At 47.8% G+C, this 16666-nt stretch overlaps 6 protein-coding genes across 6 annotated transcripts; 3 read left to right on the plus strand and 3 right to left on the minus strand.

Annotated features, from left to right (window-relative positions):
* Nucleotides 1-68: 68 nt before the first annotated feature.
* BJ212DRAFT_1296934 (uncharacterized protein) lies at nt 69-3018 on the plus strand (the record flags this gene model as incomplete). Its single annotated transcript, XM_041332518.1, has 10 exons — nt 69-266; nt 329-517; nt 569-748; nt 799-864; nt 918-1442; nt 1477-2105; nt 2154-2316; nt 2418-2853; nt 2900-2909; nt 2952-3018. The coding sequence occupies 10 exons, from the start codon at nt 69-71 to the stop codon at nt 3016-3018; spliced, it is 2463 nt and encodes an 820-aa protein (XP_041196300.1).
* Nucleotides 3019-3331: 313 nt separating this feature from the next.
* Nucleotides 3332-4255, minus strand: BJ212DRAFT_1265101 (galactose-binding domain-like protein; the record flags this gene model as incomplete). Its single annotated transcript, XM_041330461.1, has 6 exons — nt 3332-3436; nt 3493-3601; nt 3653-3756; nt 3807-3900; nt 3960-3988; nt 4055-4255. The coding sequence occupies 6 exons, from the start codon at nt 4253-4255 to the stop codon at nt 3332-3334; spliced, it is 642 nt and encodes a 213-aa protein (XP_041196301.1).
* Nucleotides 4256-4286: 31 nt separating this feature from the next.
* On the plus strand, nt 4287-5841 carry BJ212DRAFT_1332011 (uncharacterized protein). The gene is made up of 8 exons (XM_041334787.1): nt 4287-4510; nt 4562-4664; nt 4730-4900; nt 4955-5115; nt 5166-5301; nt 5352-5477; nt 5528-5701; nt 5750-5841. Exons 3-8 carry the CDS (start codon nt 4765-4767, stop codon nt 5755-5757), a joined length of 741 nt encoding a protein of 246 aa, XP_041196302.1. The 5' UTR covers nt 4287-4510; nt 4562-4664; nt 4730-4764; the 3' UTR covers nt 5758-5841.
* On the minus strand, nt 5842-7463 carry BJ212DRAFT_1332018 (uncharacterized protein). Its single transcript, XM_041334788.1, has 5 exons — nt 7199-7463; nt 7044-7136; nt 6502-6990; nt 6130-6450; nt 5842-6080 (listed from the first exon to the last, which is right to left on the minus strand). Exons 1-5 carry the CDS (start codon nt 7293-7295, stop codon nt 5869-5871), a joined length of 1212 nt encoding a protein of 403 aa, XP_041196303.1. The 5' UTR covers nt 7296-7463; the 3' UTR covers nt 5842-5868.
* A 1948-nt stretch (nt 7464-9411) lies between these two features.
* BJ212DRAFT_1332024 (uncharacterized protein) lies at nt 9412-10785 on the minus strand. The gene is made up of 5 exons (XM_041334789.1): nt 10514-10785; nt 10298-10450; nt 10013-10157; nt 9906-9958; nt 9412-9852 (listed from the first exon to the last, which is right to left on the minus strand). The coding sequence occupies exons 2-5, from the start codon at nt 10332-10334 to the stop codon at nt 9497-9499; spliced, it is 591 nt and encodes a 196-aa protein (XP_041196304.1). The 5' UTR covers nt 10335-10450; nt 10514-10785; the 3' UTR covers nt 9412-9496.
* A 1564-nt stretch (nt 10786-12349) lies between these two features.
* BJ212DRAFT_1445135 (uncharacterized protein) lies at nt 12350-15220 on the plus strand (the record flags this gene model as incomplete). The annotated part of the gene is made up of 13 exons (XM_041338058.1): nt 12350-12667; nt 12723-12831; nt 12883-13084; nt 13134-13233; nt 13285-13509; nt 13569-13646; nt 13697-13816; nt 13948-14151; nt 14209-14356; nt 14411-14460; nt 14514-14694; nt 14749-14903; nt 14954-15220. The coding sequence occupies 13 exons, from the start codon at nt 12350-12352 to the stop codon at nt 15218-15220; spliced, it is 2157 nt and encodes a 718-aa protein (XP_041196305.1).
* Nucleotides 15221-16666: the final 1446 nt, after the last annotated feature.

Genomic DNA, 16666 nt, shown 5'->3' on the forward strand with positions numbered 1-16666 from the left:
GGTTCGTTGTGGACCTTTTGAAAGCAGGTCTTGCCAGTGTGATCGTCACTTTTTCCAAACTTTCTCTCATGTCCAATCAGTTGCAATCGCAGCAACAAGTATCACAACTTGAAGTCCAAGCTCAGGCAAATGCAGGTCAGGAAGTGCTCGCCGTCGCTTGTGTCATCGATGCCTCTCTAGCGCTCGCTACAGAATGGAACCGTGTGTTCACAGCGTACATCCTACCTATTCTCAAGCGTCTGAATGAAGCATACAGCGGGCATAATGTGCGTTTTACCTGGACCATTCTTCTGTCAAGTAACATGCTGAGTGTAGGCGATGTGTTTAGTTCCGACTAGCTTTAGTGACGTATGGCGCTGCGGATACATATCCCAATCCGCTGCTATCAAAACGTTTCTTTCTCTCCCCGAATTCCGTGATGAAGGAATTGCGCGAGGATCCCTGGAAGCTGGGAATTGGCTCCGTGATCGGTGTAAGGGGGCTATCCGCCCTGGAAGGAATGGTTGCTGCTATCGAGGTGTGTACTACCGTGTCTCGACCCACTTCTCACTCTGAGCTGTGATGGAAGTTCTTTGACATCTTGCATAACACGCTCGCCTTGGCTGGTCCGAAGGATGGTCGAATACACGTATCACATATAATACATATCGCTGGAAGTCCACCCGATTCTGCGCAAAGGCCCGCATGGAATACCCTTCCGCATCTCGACTCAGTATCATGGGACACGCTACCAGTAGAACTCAAGAAGGTTAGCACCCTTGGATCAACTTTTCGCATTAATTTGACCATGCCTCACAGAGAAAAATCAATTTGAGTCTTGTCACACTACAACAAATACAACAGTTCCAGGATGTTCAGTCTGCTGTCAGTTCACATCTGTGTCCATCGCGTTGTCATTGAAAACTCTTCTCCCTCAGACCTCAATACCAACTCCACAAACCAATCCCTGGTTCACTGTCTACGCACCGCATATACTCATGCTTTCTGGATTTCCCCCACTATCGCATGTGCAAACCCCAAAACTCAGTGAGCTTTCGCGGACAACCTCCCTCCCATTCCCGCGCTCACAAATTCCAGACGCTGCCAAGCGTTCAAACGAGTCTCCTCAAACACCGGATACTAAACGTCAGAGGGTCAGCGAGAAAAGCTCACCAGCACTTAGCCCGCGTCCTCCTGGGGGAGGCGCCGGTCCAGCAGGCCAGAGACCACCTTCTCGACAGGTTCCTACACCTTCTGTCCCACCTTCTGCCCTACCTCCTCAAACACATCCGCAATTGCTCCAGCCTTCCCCCATACCGCCGCACGCAACCACGACACCTACACCTAGCCCTGCAAAACCCTCTACAGCACCCGTCACACACCCACCCTCCAATGCTCCCCTCACGCAGCACACATCCCACCCTCACGTCAACATAATAGTCGAGCGTGGTAAAGCTCTCGAAGTCGAGATTAAAGCTCTCACAGCCTAAAATACAGGAAGCACAATCTGCCGGGAATGTTGTAGATGTCGAGTCGCTTAAGACGGATCGCATGACGAAATATCAGCAGGCGATGAAGATCAAGGCTTTTTTGTACCAAATGGTGAATAGGCCTGCGATAAGTGGTTCGAATTTAGGTGCAGGAGGGTCGGGAGAAACGCCTCAGTCTCAGCCTCAGCCTCAATTGGCGGCGAGCAACAATAAGTCGGAGGATGCAGCACCGCCAACGGTGTCTGTGTCGGTATCTGCGCCTATGGAGGAGCAGAAGCCGCCAGTCACAGATCAGAAGCCACCGCTGACAGATCAGCAGGCGCTAATGCATGTCATGCAGGCGCGTTCGGGAACAACAGGATTCCCGAGTCCAGAGCTCGCTGCGCAAATGCATAAGTTACTCAACAAGACTGGTATTCAGGGACCAACCTTTTCCGGTTCACCTAAGCCCCGACCAGCCCATCCGCCTGCCTCTGGATCTAATTCTCAACATCAGTCTCAGCCCCAGGCCTCGACCTCGGCAACCTCAGGAAGGCCAATGCAATGGGAAGGCTCTTTCACCTTCACTATACAGCATGCTGGACAACCGAAGGGGTTCGAAGTGCAGGTGGCTGCCGTCAATTACAAGGGTCAACTGTATGTCATCGGACAGTTTCTATGATCTAGTACTGATTCCTTGTGCAGTCACACGGAAACATGGCCTGAGAGAATGTTCATTAATATATCACCAGAAGGACTGAAGGATCCCTCAGAGTTGGGGTCATGGCTTCGGAAACACAACCAATCTGCTGTGATGGTCCAGTTCAAGCCCCAAGCACGGAACTTTGAACAGAAAATGAATGACATGGTTCATCATGTGTTGATGAAGACTATGATGGAAGCACGAACAGCGAGTGTTCCGTCCATTCTCACTTCCTGTTGTTCTCACTGACATTCTTTGATATTTAGTTTGGCAAAGTGGCATGGCAACTTCCTTCTGGTCCTATGTCACACAATATGATCGTGTTTCCGATGAATAACGTGCTAGTAGGCGCAGTGTTTCCTCTTACTGGACTTCCAGATCTGCCAGGCTCTAGCAAAGTCGACGCCCCAAAACCGCAAATGCAAATGCAGCCCCAACCACAACCGCAACTGCAACAACAACTGCAACAACAACCACAGCTACAACCCCCAGGCGTGCTCACCCCTGAGATGCTGACACGACTTCAGGGTCTTGACCCGCAGCAGCAAAGGCACTTCATGCAACAACTCGCACTACAACAGCAGGTCCGGCAGCGACAACGACAAATACAGCAGCAGCAGCACCAACAACAGCAACTACAGACGGGGGCAATGCAGCAGGAGGTACAAGCACCAGCACCTGGTGTGGGAATGCAGAACATGAGTCCGTTTTCGAATGGAGCGAATCTGCCAATGAATATGTTTGTGAGTTGTTCTATGGTACGCGTGCGTGTGGATATGTTAATCATTCGATATGAATAGGGTGGTGGCGGAGTACCGCAAAGGCAAATCAGTGGGGGCATGCATCTTGGCGGTGTGGGGACGGTGAACAGTGAGATGATGCAGTCGTTTATGCAGCGGAATGCGAACGGACAAGGAATGAACCCTTCGTGATTGATCGAGACCGTTCCGCTTTCTTTCTCGGCTTTGGAGCCTGGTTCTTCAAGGCGTTGTTTTTACCTTGAGAGCAATATGGATGGATTTACTGTGAATGTAGGCGACGTCAAGCACGGTTTCAGAATTTTACTTTGATTGTTATGCTCTACTATACATCATACGCACTTGCATGCTATCTTGTACACATTCCAAGAACTTTACTGTTTTATCGCATTGTAATTATGGTATAGGGATTCTGCATTTTATTAGGATGGCGTTGTACTGAAGTTACCGTCTGTTCCCTGAATCCTGTCGTGGTCGGCAAGATTAGCCTGAGTTTCATAGACAGTGATGACTGGATCGCTCTTGCGCTAAGGGAATGAATGAGTCTTGAGAATCGAAAGTAGTGGTTCAGGAACTGGCATACCTCAGTCCAATGACCAAGGAGACCGACATAATAAATCCTTGTCATGTCTGCACCCTGCGCGGCGGGGAAGAATAACGTCAGGGAAGAAACGTTGTTGAACTTTGCCGTCCTAAAGAGTTGATGTCAACATGACTTTCGCAGAGAAACAGAATAAATGTACTTGACAGCGTACTCCGCAACATTCCTGTCCTGAGGGATATCGAATTCTTGAACAGGCGCCTTGTCGGAAACGTCGTTGAAATCCATGCTAGGCTGATTGGAAAACTACACGTGGGCCGTGAACAACATGTCGATAAGTAGGGATTCAGACCAACCAGAGCGACTTTCGCTGGGGTCTGGTCACCCGGACCAGTCTTCAATAGTAAGGACCGAAGCTTAACGGATCCGGTGAAAGGGATACGTATAATTCTCAATAGAATATTATTTGAGCTGCATAATGTCGAGATCTCGATTCAGCGAGACCTTACAGCTGATCGTCGGCATCCGACTCCAGAAACTAGGAATGATTTTAAGGTGATCAATTCCTGAAACATAAGCATATGTGTAAAAAAACGTGGCATACAGCTTCCTCATTATTCCTCTGATTCCAGGGTTTAACGACGACTGAACCTTCTCTTGTGGCGTTGAGTGCGACGACGTTGGCACGGTCGATGTGCGAGAACAGATTGTCATTTGGGCCAAGGTCGCTGGTTCCATGATCATGATCATGATCGTTGTCGTTGCTCTCGTGGCTGCAGTGCCCGTCGTGATGATTGTGCGGCATGATGGATAGACAATGTCTTGAAACAAGTGGTCATTGATCTCCTACATATTGGCTACGTAATAAGACCAAATAAACACAAGCAATGCTGCTACTTGTAGACTTTGAGTCAGCGTCGCTTTCCTTTGTTCATTTTCTTTCTCATCCTCTGCTGACGTGGACGTGAACGTATGGCAGCTGGTAGGTTTTCAGTCTATCACCTTTTTTTCATGATGTTACCAGTAATTTGCGTTCGATTCACTCGTCTTACACCAAAAGGTTCGCTCGCCCGCCAGCCCTGAGACGAGTGGGCTGAGACAACTTCTGCAGCCTCTGATCTTTCATTCTTTTTCATTGAGAGATCTTTTATGAATACTGACCTTCTTTCCATTCACAGGTCCTTCATAAAACTTTTCTGGCGTGTTTGTAGATTGTAAGACAGTGAAACATTTATTTATTGTTGTACAATGTACCAATACAGATCTTCCTTCTGATCAGTCATCTGCTACTTTGAACCCAACGACCAAGAGCCCATGGCTGAGAATTCACAATCATCTACGCCTGCGCAAGGTAGTGGGACACCTACCCGAGGTTCCAGCAATGCAGGTGACGTCCCTGTGGCCGAGTTTAAGGTGTATAAGCCTCCAACATCAACGACCAGCACTCTTTGTGGGTTGCCACGTTTCGGGATAGTGCCACGTAGCTAACTGTAAAGTTTTACAGTAGAAGAACTGCCAGACTCCTACTTCATCCTATCTCCTGCTGACCTGAAGGCTGCTCAAGCAACATTAAGCGCTCGGACACGATCATTAGTTGATGCCCCACTACAAGTACGAGCTCAGCGAGAGGCAGCAGAGAAGTCAAAAAGAGATCGATGGCCAAATGTACGTCTCTTAAGTCCCAAGTCACTTAAGCCTGGGCTAAATACATGCAGACAACGATACGTGTCAGATTCTCTGATCGAACACAACTGGAGAAGACATTTCCCTCTACGGACAAAATTCGCTCTGTGTACGCATTTGTGCGGTCGTCCCTCCGAGATGATGTCAAGTCTATCAAGTTCATCCTATGTTCGTGCGTTTGCCGCTTGAGATAGATCAGGCTTTGACATCATTCGTAGATCAATCTCCTCCCAAGCGCGACTTGAAGGTATCTGACCCAGATGTTCGTGATTTAAGCTTGGTACAACTCCAGCTTGCTCCATCATCGATACTCCTTCTGCGTTTCGAAGATGAGTCTTTGAATGGTAGGTCCATCTGTGGTGAAGTCGTGCGCTGCTCCTCACGAAGCTCACAGGCACGAATGTCCCTGCACCCCTCTTGCCATCCATTGCGGCAAGCGCGGTCGAGTTACCGAAACTCCCCAGTGTTGATGCCGAACCTCCCAAGGTGGAGAAGTCTGCTACACCTCCCACAACGTCGAGCACAAGTACCGAGAAGAAGATACCTAAGTGGCTGAAGGCAGGTCTAAGTAAGTGGATTGCCTTGTTGGTTTGTCCTTTCTCATATTCATTTCTAGGAAAGTGAAAGGAAGAGCAAACACGTGTATTATCTTGAATCTCAATTCGAGGTCCACCCACATAGTTACCAGCTTCTACTATATATCATCGTATGAAAGAGCCACAAGTGTAATTTACCTCAATATACAGGAAATGATGGATCTATCTCATTTGACCACGCACGTAAGCCTCCCACAACATCTTTTACAATCAGATTGGAGTCGATTACCCTGATAGCGTCCGCAGCAATTTGAGAGTCGTTGCCTAATCTGCACAGAACAAACACCTGGCAGGACTTGTCTGAGGGAAGATAAGGCGCTGGGTTAGCCAGTAGGATATTGAGCGGGACACCTGAATACGCTGGTGAGATGACTGCACCTCTAGCTTGGAAATTACTTACTCGTAGACCTCGAAAGACGACATATACCAAATTCAGTTCTCGGCCGCACATCGATGATGGTATGATTTACGTTTGATTCGAAGACGGATTTTAGTTCTTTGACGCATATCCGCGATTCAGGCCTGCTAACTTCGAGCCCACGCTCTAACCAATCCGGCCGTGCGCCACCACAAAATGCCACATAATCTGTTTCTTCGATGGCGCCAATCTTCTGGCCCTCGATCCCACACGCAGCGCAGGTAGGCTTCCTTGATCTCAGCTTCACGGTACGAAACGGAGGGACAGACAAAGCGTTAAAAAGCAATAAAGAAGCTTTGCCATCTTGCTGATCTTTCAGAAACTATAAGTCCTGCAACAGCTGGTACAACTCACCGTGGAGACCAGTGATGAGTTTTATTGCTTCAAGTGCCTGTAGATTTCCAATGATCCCTGTCACGGCGCCTAGTATACCTGTCTCCTCGCACGATCCTGCCATCTCTGGCGCAGGTGGCTTCGGAAATATACAGCGATAGCAGGGTCCATCATCGCCCAGATTGTATATGCAAAGCTGGCCATCGAATTTCTGGGCGGCGCCACTGACGAGAGGCTTTCTAAGCCTGACGGCGCTATCAGAAAGGAGGTAGCGTGTGGGGGCATTGTCTGTGCAGTCGAGAATCACATCATACGGGGCAAGAATAGAAAGAGCGTTGGATGAATCGAGAGCAGTGGGACATACGTCGATATTGACGCGTGGATTCAGAGCAGCGATGGCCCGGGCTGCAGATACGGCTTTCGGGCTGCCGATCGTTTTATCCGTGTGAAGGATCTGGCGTTGGAGATTGGACAGTTCGACTGTATCATGGTCGATTATACCTAGGCGACCTATCTAGCAAACGTGAGTTCCTCCGGGTTGTTTGAAAGGCAGGCCTACGTACCTACGCCGGCTGCAGCGAGATATTGTAACGCGGGGCAACCAAGCCCTCCTGCTCCAATGACTACGACAGATGAGTTCTGTAGTTTCAGCTGACCTGTTGGGTAGTTTGCATCAAATTGCATGAGCGGTTGCAGATGAATCCAGATTTTGGCGCACCTTCCAAGCCAAAGCCATCAAGTACCATCTGTCTGCCATACCTTTGGTAGTCATCTAAATGTGACAGTTGTGGAAGATCATTGTCGACCATTGCCATATGGCGCTTTTAGAAACTCAGAGAATGAAAGCGGTGATGGGTGGCACTAGGTAGCACTAGTACTGTGATCTGAAAGTCGATAGTGTCGTTACTCGTAGGATCATGAAAGCAACTTCATTAATTAAAAATTGAAGCAAATTGAAGCAGGCTTGTAGTTACGTAAGAAAAGGTGCTTGAACTTGCCTTTGACGACCGTCAGAGGCTACGAGTCCCCTCAGACTTGACGTTGTACTATATATGGCATGTACAGTAGCCCTGCGCTTTCTTTTTGTACATACTTGAACGTTTAACACCCTCAAATGTCTCGACTCCCATATTGCAGGCAAGCCTATAGCATCGCATTTGCATCTTCCATCAGCGCTGAGCACTGATAATCAGGTTGACTTGACATTTCTATCAGCACGGCGCAATCAGTCTATTCTGGTCTCCCCAGTACAGCTCTAGCCTGAGACTATACGAAGGAACATGGTCGCTCCTTCATGTAGTATCTAATGTGAGCATGCTCCTTATTGCTTTGGTTGCGCATGACAGTACTACTACTGTCTCGACTTCTGCAAAGGCCTCATGAGACCTCTCGTACACCGAAGCGACGCCAAAAGACCGGTGCACGGTTGCCAAATTGTATGATGATCAGACAAGCCGTGGAGCTAACTCTTTTCGTCAATAACGTTTTTGAATCTCGTATCGCATCCAACAACGATTTGCACATAGCTTTTCAGTCTCTGCTTCCCCTGAGCTTTCATATGACTTTATTTCGAGACTGGGCCCAGCTGCTGGTAGGGAAATTCCTGTCAGTTCTCCTCAACGCCGATGGCATACAGTCGAACTCGAACAAAATTCACTTTCTGCAAAAGGCCTTCCAGCTAGAGTTGTCACCGTATCTGATTACTGCAGGACATGCTGATATGCTCAAGCTTTGGATGGGAGTTCCTGGTCGTCATCGTTTTATTTAGGGTGCTATGCTATGACGCAGTTTATTGGCGCCCCCTTACACAGGCAGTAAGCCTAGCCCTCACTGACGCGATCGTAAACCCATTGATATTTTTTTCATCAGTTCCAACGTGCAAAGTACATTAGGGTCAGCTGGACTTTCCGCAGCAAACTTCTATACCGAACACTGTACATTTCAACGGTGCATCCTATAATGTATCCACTGATGCAGGATCACCTTTCTTGGTTGCGATCGGATCTCAAGTTATCTGACTCAGGTGATATACTTCCAAATAACGGTCGGTATAACGGATCGGGACCGAGCATCGCAATCGGCACCAATTTTGTTGGGTTATTTATTCCGGTTCTCAAGAAAAAGAGGAGCACAAGACTGGGACAACATATACAGTGTATCAGCAAGGCCTTACCGTGAATGTGACTTGTCAGCGAACTATATTCAAGGACAGTACAATCCTGTCATGCTGGGATTACACTTACGAAGCAATACCTGCTAACGTGTCTATACCAGGTACCGGCTCGGTGCGAGTCGAGGCGGTTGGATGGACCTATCAGTAACTAACATACTCGCTAGCTTTGGGCCCAACGACTTTTATCGCACTGCTGCCGGTTGCGCTAGTGAGGATTGGCTTGAGCCCGCGAGGATCTGAGGAAACGATCGATAGCGGGCTCGGTCTACCCACAGACTTCGACGTCACTGATTCTCTGACCTCATGATGGCATCATCTGCAGGGACACTCCCAGGTGTTTTCAAGGGATCTAATAGCGCCGAGCCGGTGACAAACAAAGATGTCAAGGTTCGCCTGCAAGCTGTCGGTGGGGGAAGAACGGTGTTCGTGATCCGCAGCGGCCGACTTGGGAACGAAAAGGAGAAAGAAGAGGTTGGTATTTGATTAGGGTGTGGATACGTTTCCTAGGTGTTCTTATTATAATATGTTGTAGTTTTAGTTCTGTTCGAGAGAGCGACAGTAATCCGTCTAGCAGGGTGATCTACTGGTAATCAATTCCGTTCTTGCGAGCAACTTTGGACACGCAGGTGCGAGCCTCGTTCAAGACTTTCAACTGAGCTGTGCCGGCTTTTTCAATGACGGGCTTCTCACTATTAACTTCATAATCTAGGAGGATTGCATCATTTTTTGGTGTCAACATAGAAAACTATGACATGAGAGTCAACGACGAACAATCGATAAGGGTCCAACATAGCAATACAGCTAGCAATGATACAGCAATAATACATGAAGGGGTGAGCTCGCCTACGTGACCCTCTTCATTCTTAAGTGAATTTCTGATACGTGACGGTACATGCAGTCCCTGCGCATAGAGCGCACTAAAGGTTTGGAACGTTTTGTATAACTACAAGCCATCCCACCGGCATTGTACTTGGCGCGTGGGGGGCCTGGAATGATATGTGTTTTGAAGTGCGCTTTTAGCGCCTGCCGCGCTCCTTTCCATTCGCAGATTCGGTGTGTGTCTTCCTGTATCCATTGGCAGGATAGGAGGGGTGACAAGGGATGGCTATGAGCCGGGAGGAAATATGGGTGGTGGGTGGATGGAGGGTGATGGATATATTCTGCAGCCAAATGCGGAGGCATATTAGGTGAGAGCAGGCCTGCTCGAAGGAGGGATGGCGGAAATCCGCCACTCATATGATGGCTTCGTTACTGGACATGGTAGAATTGGTGGAATGCGAATGGTGGACTCGGACGTCCGGCCACCTGCGTATAAAGGTGATTATGAGAAGATCAAATCATAGGGTGCGAAGGACATACTCCCACGACACAGGGTCGTAGTGCTGAGTACTATCAGTATGAAGGGTCACCGGGTTACCATGACTATGCTGCTGGCAGGAGCCTGAGTTCAAGACATGTGTACTAGACATAAAGTTGGCACGGGTGGTGGATGGGCTGGTGGAGACTGTCGAGATCGAAAACTTCCCGGTTGGCCGGCAAGAACTGGTCTAGCATTCGAAGAGCAAGCGCGTGTTATAGATGCAGGAATTCATAGGGATATGCCCATAATTTTATATGCCCATCCGGACAGCGGGCAGTGCAGACATGAAGCTTTAAGCAAGCAGAACACATGCCTCACCATTGGCAGACCAAGGGGCAGCACTTACATGGTTGATCAGATAGATTCGGTAACCCATTATCTGAAACAGCAGATAGGCAGCATAAGAATATGCAATTTCTGTAATGGTTGCCACATGGCTTGAAGGCGAACGAAAGTTTAGGTAAGTGCAACAGGCACAAATTTGCGGTGGAGAGGGTCACCGAAGGTGGAGGCACTGCCTGATCAATCTCGGGGAATCATTTAGATTTTATTTCAATTGAATGTACACCAGACCTAGTTCGGTTGATAAGCAGTACTTGGTAGCGAGGCAGTCGTAACCAAGATCTTCTCTTATTAACAGGCTGAGTATTAGCGTTGTGACATAGAGCCTGATGAGCAACTTGAATCAGACTAGTACTGCTAAGCGCAGTAGCGGAGAGTACAAGTTGAAATAACAAACCGAATAGTGCCTACACATACACCTATTTTTTGCACTCCGAGTCTGTGGCTCAGAACCTTAATTCCAAGAATTAGGACTCAGATGGTCAAAAAGAAGCAAAATACAAGGAACCTGTTGCTTGCATCATGTAAATATTACATATTATGTAGTAGAAATGAAACTGAAATTCTACTTCAAGTTACTTCCTGAACCTCATGCCCTTGCTTGCATGTAATTGACAAATACTGAAAATAAAAACTATAATTGGGATCTCTATCCAGGGTTGACATGTAATGGGAACACCCAGAACTCTGCCATCAGCTTCCCACCATGCTTCCTCTCACCCTCCATGCATGTTGTTGACACAAAGTAATTGACACCAACACCCAAAATGTCCTTCCTCCCATGTAAGTGAGATGAAGAACATCTAAAACATAAATGGTTTTGGGGTGTTTATCATGTCAATTACATGCAAGGAAGGGCACATCAGCACTCACCTTGACTTATAGTTTCACACAGGGTAACTCATGTCCAACATGTATTCATCAAGGGCATCAACCTCAAGTTGAATTGTTGGGGAAGAGTGACTCCATCCAGTTGTGAAGAGACTTGCTAGACAATCTCTAAGTTTACAGATAACTTTGGTTGTTGTGTGCTGGCAAAAAATTTGGTAAGTGATATCTGAAAGCATTATAATTACTCTGAATGACGAGTCTTTCAAGTTTATCTTCGAATCTCTCATCTAGGATCCTTTCAGCTACAATGAACACCACAGACTTAGACACCTGCTGTGTCACCATCAGCCAAATCACTGGCAGTTGATCCTTAGTATTTCGGTCCTGTGATTATTGTTCAAATATTGACCAGACAAATCGATAACTTTGAAATGCAGCTTGAGACGGTGACAGTAACATCCATGGCTGAAGTTGAAACGAGTGATTTTATCATCAAGCATCACCCCCGACTACTACAATCCATTTCGGTCCCAGCGCCCCCCACGATGGCTCCTCAAACCTGCGGGTTGACTTCAGCACCTCTGTCCCTCCCACTCCTCTCCCAATGTCATCGCCAAGTACAAAAAATGCAAGTTGTTGAACCAGTCGCTGTTGTCGTTTGGCGACGGAATCAACGCGGAGAGTAGCGGGAACTGAAGAGCCAGTTACAACTGGGGAATCACTAGAGACTCGCTGACAGATGATGGATGCTAAGTTGTGACCCAAGCCGTACGATGGAACAGGACAACTCTAGTTGGGTCATTACCATTGAGCGATCGCCGATGATTATCCCGAGAGACAACGTACTACGAGCATGGAATTAAAGGACCATAGTTTAAGCTGGAACGCTGGATGCTTGAGGCTGGATCAGTTATGAGAACGGCTCGAGCTCTGAATGATGGATGGACTCTTGTCTGATGATTCTGATTGCAGCCTGCAGGACTCGAGCCTGGATTGAGTTGTATTGCAGGCCAAACAAATTTAGAATGATGATGGTCCTGACGAAGCCCTAAACGCGCCAGCGCCAATAGGCTTGGCGCGATACTTTGTAACTTGGTTGTGACTGTTCAGTTTACGCTTTCGAGCCTCATCTGCTGTGTAATTAGTACTGCACCTTGCCTTCGATGGATGAAGCTGAAACAAGTAACATATTCTATGTCCCAGCATCCAATCTTCCAAATATTACACCTCCCGACTCTTATAATCCTTTTCGGTCTCAGCCCGTCCCTCTCATCATAGACAATGGCTCGTCAAACCTGCGTTTTGGCTTCAGCACGTCCACCTCTCCCCACTCTTCTCCTAATGTTATTGCCAAGTACAAGGAGCGCAAGTTCAACCAGTCGCTGTTACTCTTTGGTGACGCAATTGACGCAGAGAGTGGTGCGAAGAGCCAGGGCAAGACACCTTGGGAAAGTGATGTGTTGTTGAATTTCGATGCAATGGTGGGTTTCCTACATCCTTAATCTGTGTGGGTGGCGCTGAGGATGGGTGAGGTAGGAAAACGCGTTGGACTACGCGTTTGTGAGGCTGGGAATCGATGCAGAGGGCATCGAGCACCCGGTGCTCATGACGGAAAGACTCTGCTCGCCATTACATTCGAGAGCATGTGCGTACTTGAGCTCCTCATATTGTCTGTCTCACGGAGTGAAATGCATAGTGACCTCCGAGCTCATGTTTGAGCAATATTCGGTCCCTTCACTCACTTACTGCGTCGATTCTGTGATGTCGTTTTATCAAAACAACAAACCTACATCCGGCAGTACATTCAGTGCTGATGGCCTTGTAGTTTCATTCAACACGGCATCCACATCTGTTATCCCCATTCTCAACGGGAAAGGCGTACTCAGTCATGCAAAACGGTCCGTATTCCTTGAGTTGAGAGAATCATGTGTTGATCGTACTCGGCAGAATACCATGGGGTACACAGCAATCTACGGAATATCTCCTGAAGCTTATCCAGCTGAAATACTCTAGCTTCCCAACGCGCGTGACGTCTGCACAGGCAAGCGTACGTCCATACGCTGTCTTAAATAGTTCCATAGTTATTAACCTCCCGTAGTGGATGCTGCACAATTTCTGCTCCTTCGCCACTGACTACCCTGCTGTCCTCCGTTCCCTCAAAATGCCCGCAAGCATGCGCGCAGCAGAGCGCATCATCCAGTTCCCATTTGCAATTCCTGTCGTTGAAGAAAAGACCGAAGAGGAGATCACGAGGATAGCAGAGAAACGAAAAGAACAAGGAAAAAAACTACAGGAGTTGGCTGCGAAGAGCCGGATGGAGAAGGTGTGCCCCTTGTTCTCGCGACGAAAAATGAGGGTTTGATTAAGCTAATGATTTTTTAGTTGGCGAAGAAGGAGAACGATCTACAGTACCTTACGAATCTGAAGGAAGGCAAGAGCGAAAACAAGCGCGAGTGGATGGTGTGGCGAACATAGCATCTCACTAGGCATGCTGCTTAATTTCCCTACAGCACACTCTTCAAGTTGAGGGCTTTGATGACGAAGCTGCCCTCGATGAAACCATCAAGAAACTCGAGGCTGACGTTAAACGCGCACGCAAGAAGGACCCTGATGGGCAAGACGATGTCATTGTAAGCATCGTGTATCATTGCCGATTACTCTCTTTTGACTCGTGACTACAGGAGGAACCTTCGTTCCCTCTCATTGATGTTCCGGATGCGGACGTAAGTCTCGCGTTGATTCAAAGTGATGCAATATTGAGTTTCCCGTTCCACAGCTCGACGAAGAAGGGATAAAAGAAAAGAAGAAGCAGAAACTTATGAAGGCTGGTTTTGACGCAAGAGCGCGTGCGAGACGAGAGAAGGAGAAGGAACGAGAGGAGAAGGAAGCCGAGGAGAGACGAGAGGAGGAAGAGCGGGAGAGTAACTTTGACGATTGGGCAGCTAGACTGCGCCGTGAGCAAGAGGTGTGGTACTTGCTGTCTGCCTGCTTAGATGCTCTTGCTGACCTTTCCGAGCAATAGGCTATCATGAACAAGATCAAGGAGCGGGGACGTCGAAAGGCTGCGTTGTCTGATCGGAAAAGTGCAGCCGCGCAAGCTAGGATGAAGAACATTGCTTCTTTGGCAGCCGATGAACGCGTTTCGAAGAAGAAAAGGAAAGCGGGTGCAGGCAAGTTTCACAATTCTTCTAATCAATTTATTGTTCTCAACACTTGTAATTCAGAGGACATGTTCGGAGCAGATGACGAGGACTGGCAGATTTATCGTAAACTCGTACGTCGTACTTGCTTCCCAAGCGAATCATTCAATCTGACATCATACAACAGAATGCTGCGGCTGTATCTTCGGATGAGGAAGAGGAATTCAACCAACTTCGGATCATCGAGAGCAAGCTTCTCATGCATGACCCAACATTCACGGCCCAGCACACGCATGCATCCATAACATCTCAGCGGTCTGCACTTATATCTGCCTTCAGACCACAGTATGAAGAGGGAGATATCGAAGGTTGTACTCACTCCATCTCTTGAATGAATGAATGCTTACAGGGACCACCAACAGGAAGCGCACGGATACATCTCAACACGGAACGATGGCGCGTATGCGAAACATTCTTCTCACCAGGAATGGCTGGCGTTGACTCCGCTGGCCTCGGTGAAGTTCTTCAAAGCATTCTGGCAAGGTTCTCAGAAGCCGAGAAAGCTAGGCTTGTGAAGGTCTGTTTTGTGTTTCTCAAACGTTCTAGTCCAACTCATCCAAAACACAGAATGTATTCATTACCGGGGGTCCATCGCAGTTTCCTGGTCTTCAAGAAAGACTTCATGGGACGCTTCGTCCGATTTTGCCGCCTGAGATGTACTTGGGTGATATCGTGCGTGCAGCAAACCCATCGCTTGATGCTTGGAGGGGTATGGCATCTTTTGCAAATACGGATGAGTTCCATCAAGTGGGTGTGACAGCAGAAGAGTATCAGGAGTGGGGAGGGGAGAGGATTAAGAGGTGGTGGGGAGGGAACTGTAACTCGGTGGTTTGATAGTGTCGTTTGTTCCATTGCACCTCAGGGATATATGAGACGACGCTCGCGGGGCGTGAAGGTGAATTCTTTTTCATGGACAGACTATCATATAAAAAGGAGGTTTCGGCGCAATGGCTGGGCCTAGTTAAGATGAACGTCTGAGGCCTGAGGATTTATAGACCACAAAAATGTTGTCAGAAGGTTTCGAACCAACTTCAAGAGAAACAGATTTTGACTCTGTTGGGGTAACCACTTGGATCATAGCAGTTAGATGGACTCTGAGGAAACTCATCCATGAGTGAATGTCGAAGTGTGTTCCGATAGAAAAAACCTTGTTGACGCGGCAGGTTTCGATCTTGCGCAGACCAAGAGAAACAGACTTTGATTCTGTTTAACTAAGAGGAAAGCGTCCATGAGTCAATGTCAAAGGATGTTCTGATAGAAAACAAAAGTTTACTGTCGTTCGACAGGTTTCGAACCTGCAGTCCAAGAGAAACAGATTATGATTTTATTGTCTTAACCACCTGACTAAGACCAGTGAGATAGGCCTTCGAAGAAAGCCTCCACGAGTGAATGTCAAGGTGTGCTCTACAAAAGTTTACTGTCATTCACCAGGTTTCGAACCTGTGCAATCCAAGAGAAACAGATTTTAATTCTGTTATGGTAACCACTTGGCAAGACCAGTTAATAAACCATCCATGAGTGAATGTCAAGGCATGCTTTGATACAAAAACATCCTGTCGTCGGCAGGTTTCAAATCTGCGCAGTCCAAGAGAAACAGATTTTGACTCTGTCGGTGTAACCACTTTGGCCAGGACGCTTGCCAAGTTGAGATAAGAGGGGAAATCACCTACCGGCAGGTTTCGAATTCGCACAATCCAAGACAGCAGCTTTTTGGTGCCAGTTGGTTGGCTATGGCCCTTGAAAAGTCTATCCATGAGTGAATATTCAAGGCGTGGTAAAAGGAAAAAGGTTGTTGAGCAGGTTTCGAACCTGCCACAGATTTACAAAAGGAACAAGCGAGTCGCGACTGGGAGGCTAGCGCCGGCGCCGTCACGATTGTTATAGAAAGCGATGATATAAAGACTGTAATTAAACTAGCCTGTGAAATGAATATCAGTTCAAGGGGGACGCCCGAGAGATCTAAGCGTACGATAAATCTACGCATCATAAATGAGATGATTGGTGCGGAAACACACGTTCATTGACGTCACTGAGTCCCAAGAGCTCGTGCCCGTACCTCCCATGCCAATCCATGACGCCAGCTGCAAGGCGACCAATACCATCTCCTACTACTAAGTCCCAATCGCTGACCCCGTTCGTTCATACCGCTTAGTCAAAAGACCTCATGCTTCTAGTAAGCAGGGGCACGTCACGGTGTACGTGTGCATCATGATCACTGTGGTGGAATAGAAAGTTATTTCTGGGTCTTGTAATTCTTTTCACAACTAATACAGGTTGGAA

The sequence above is a fragment of the Suillus subaureus genome (assembly GCF_016647635.1).
Source record: "Suillus subaureus strain MN1 chromosome Unknown BJ212scaffold_6, whole genome shotgun sequence".
NCBI classification, from domain to species: domain Eukaryota; kingdom Fungi; phylum Basidiomycota; class Agaricomycetes; order Boletales; family Suillaceae; genus Suillus; species Suillus subaureus.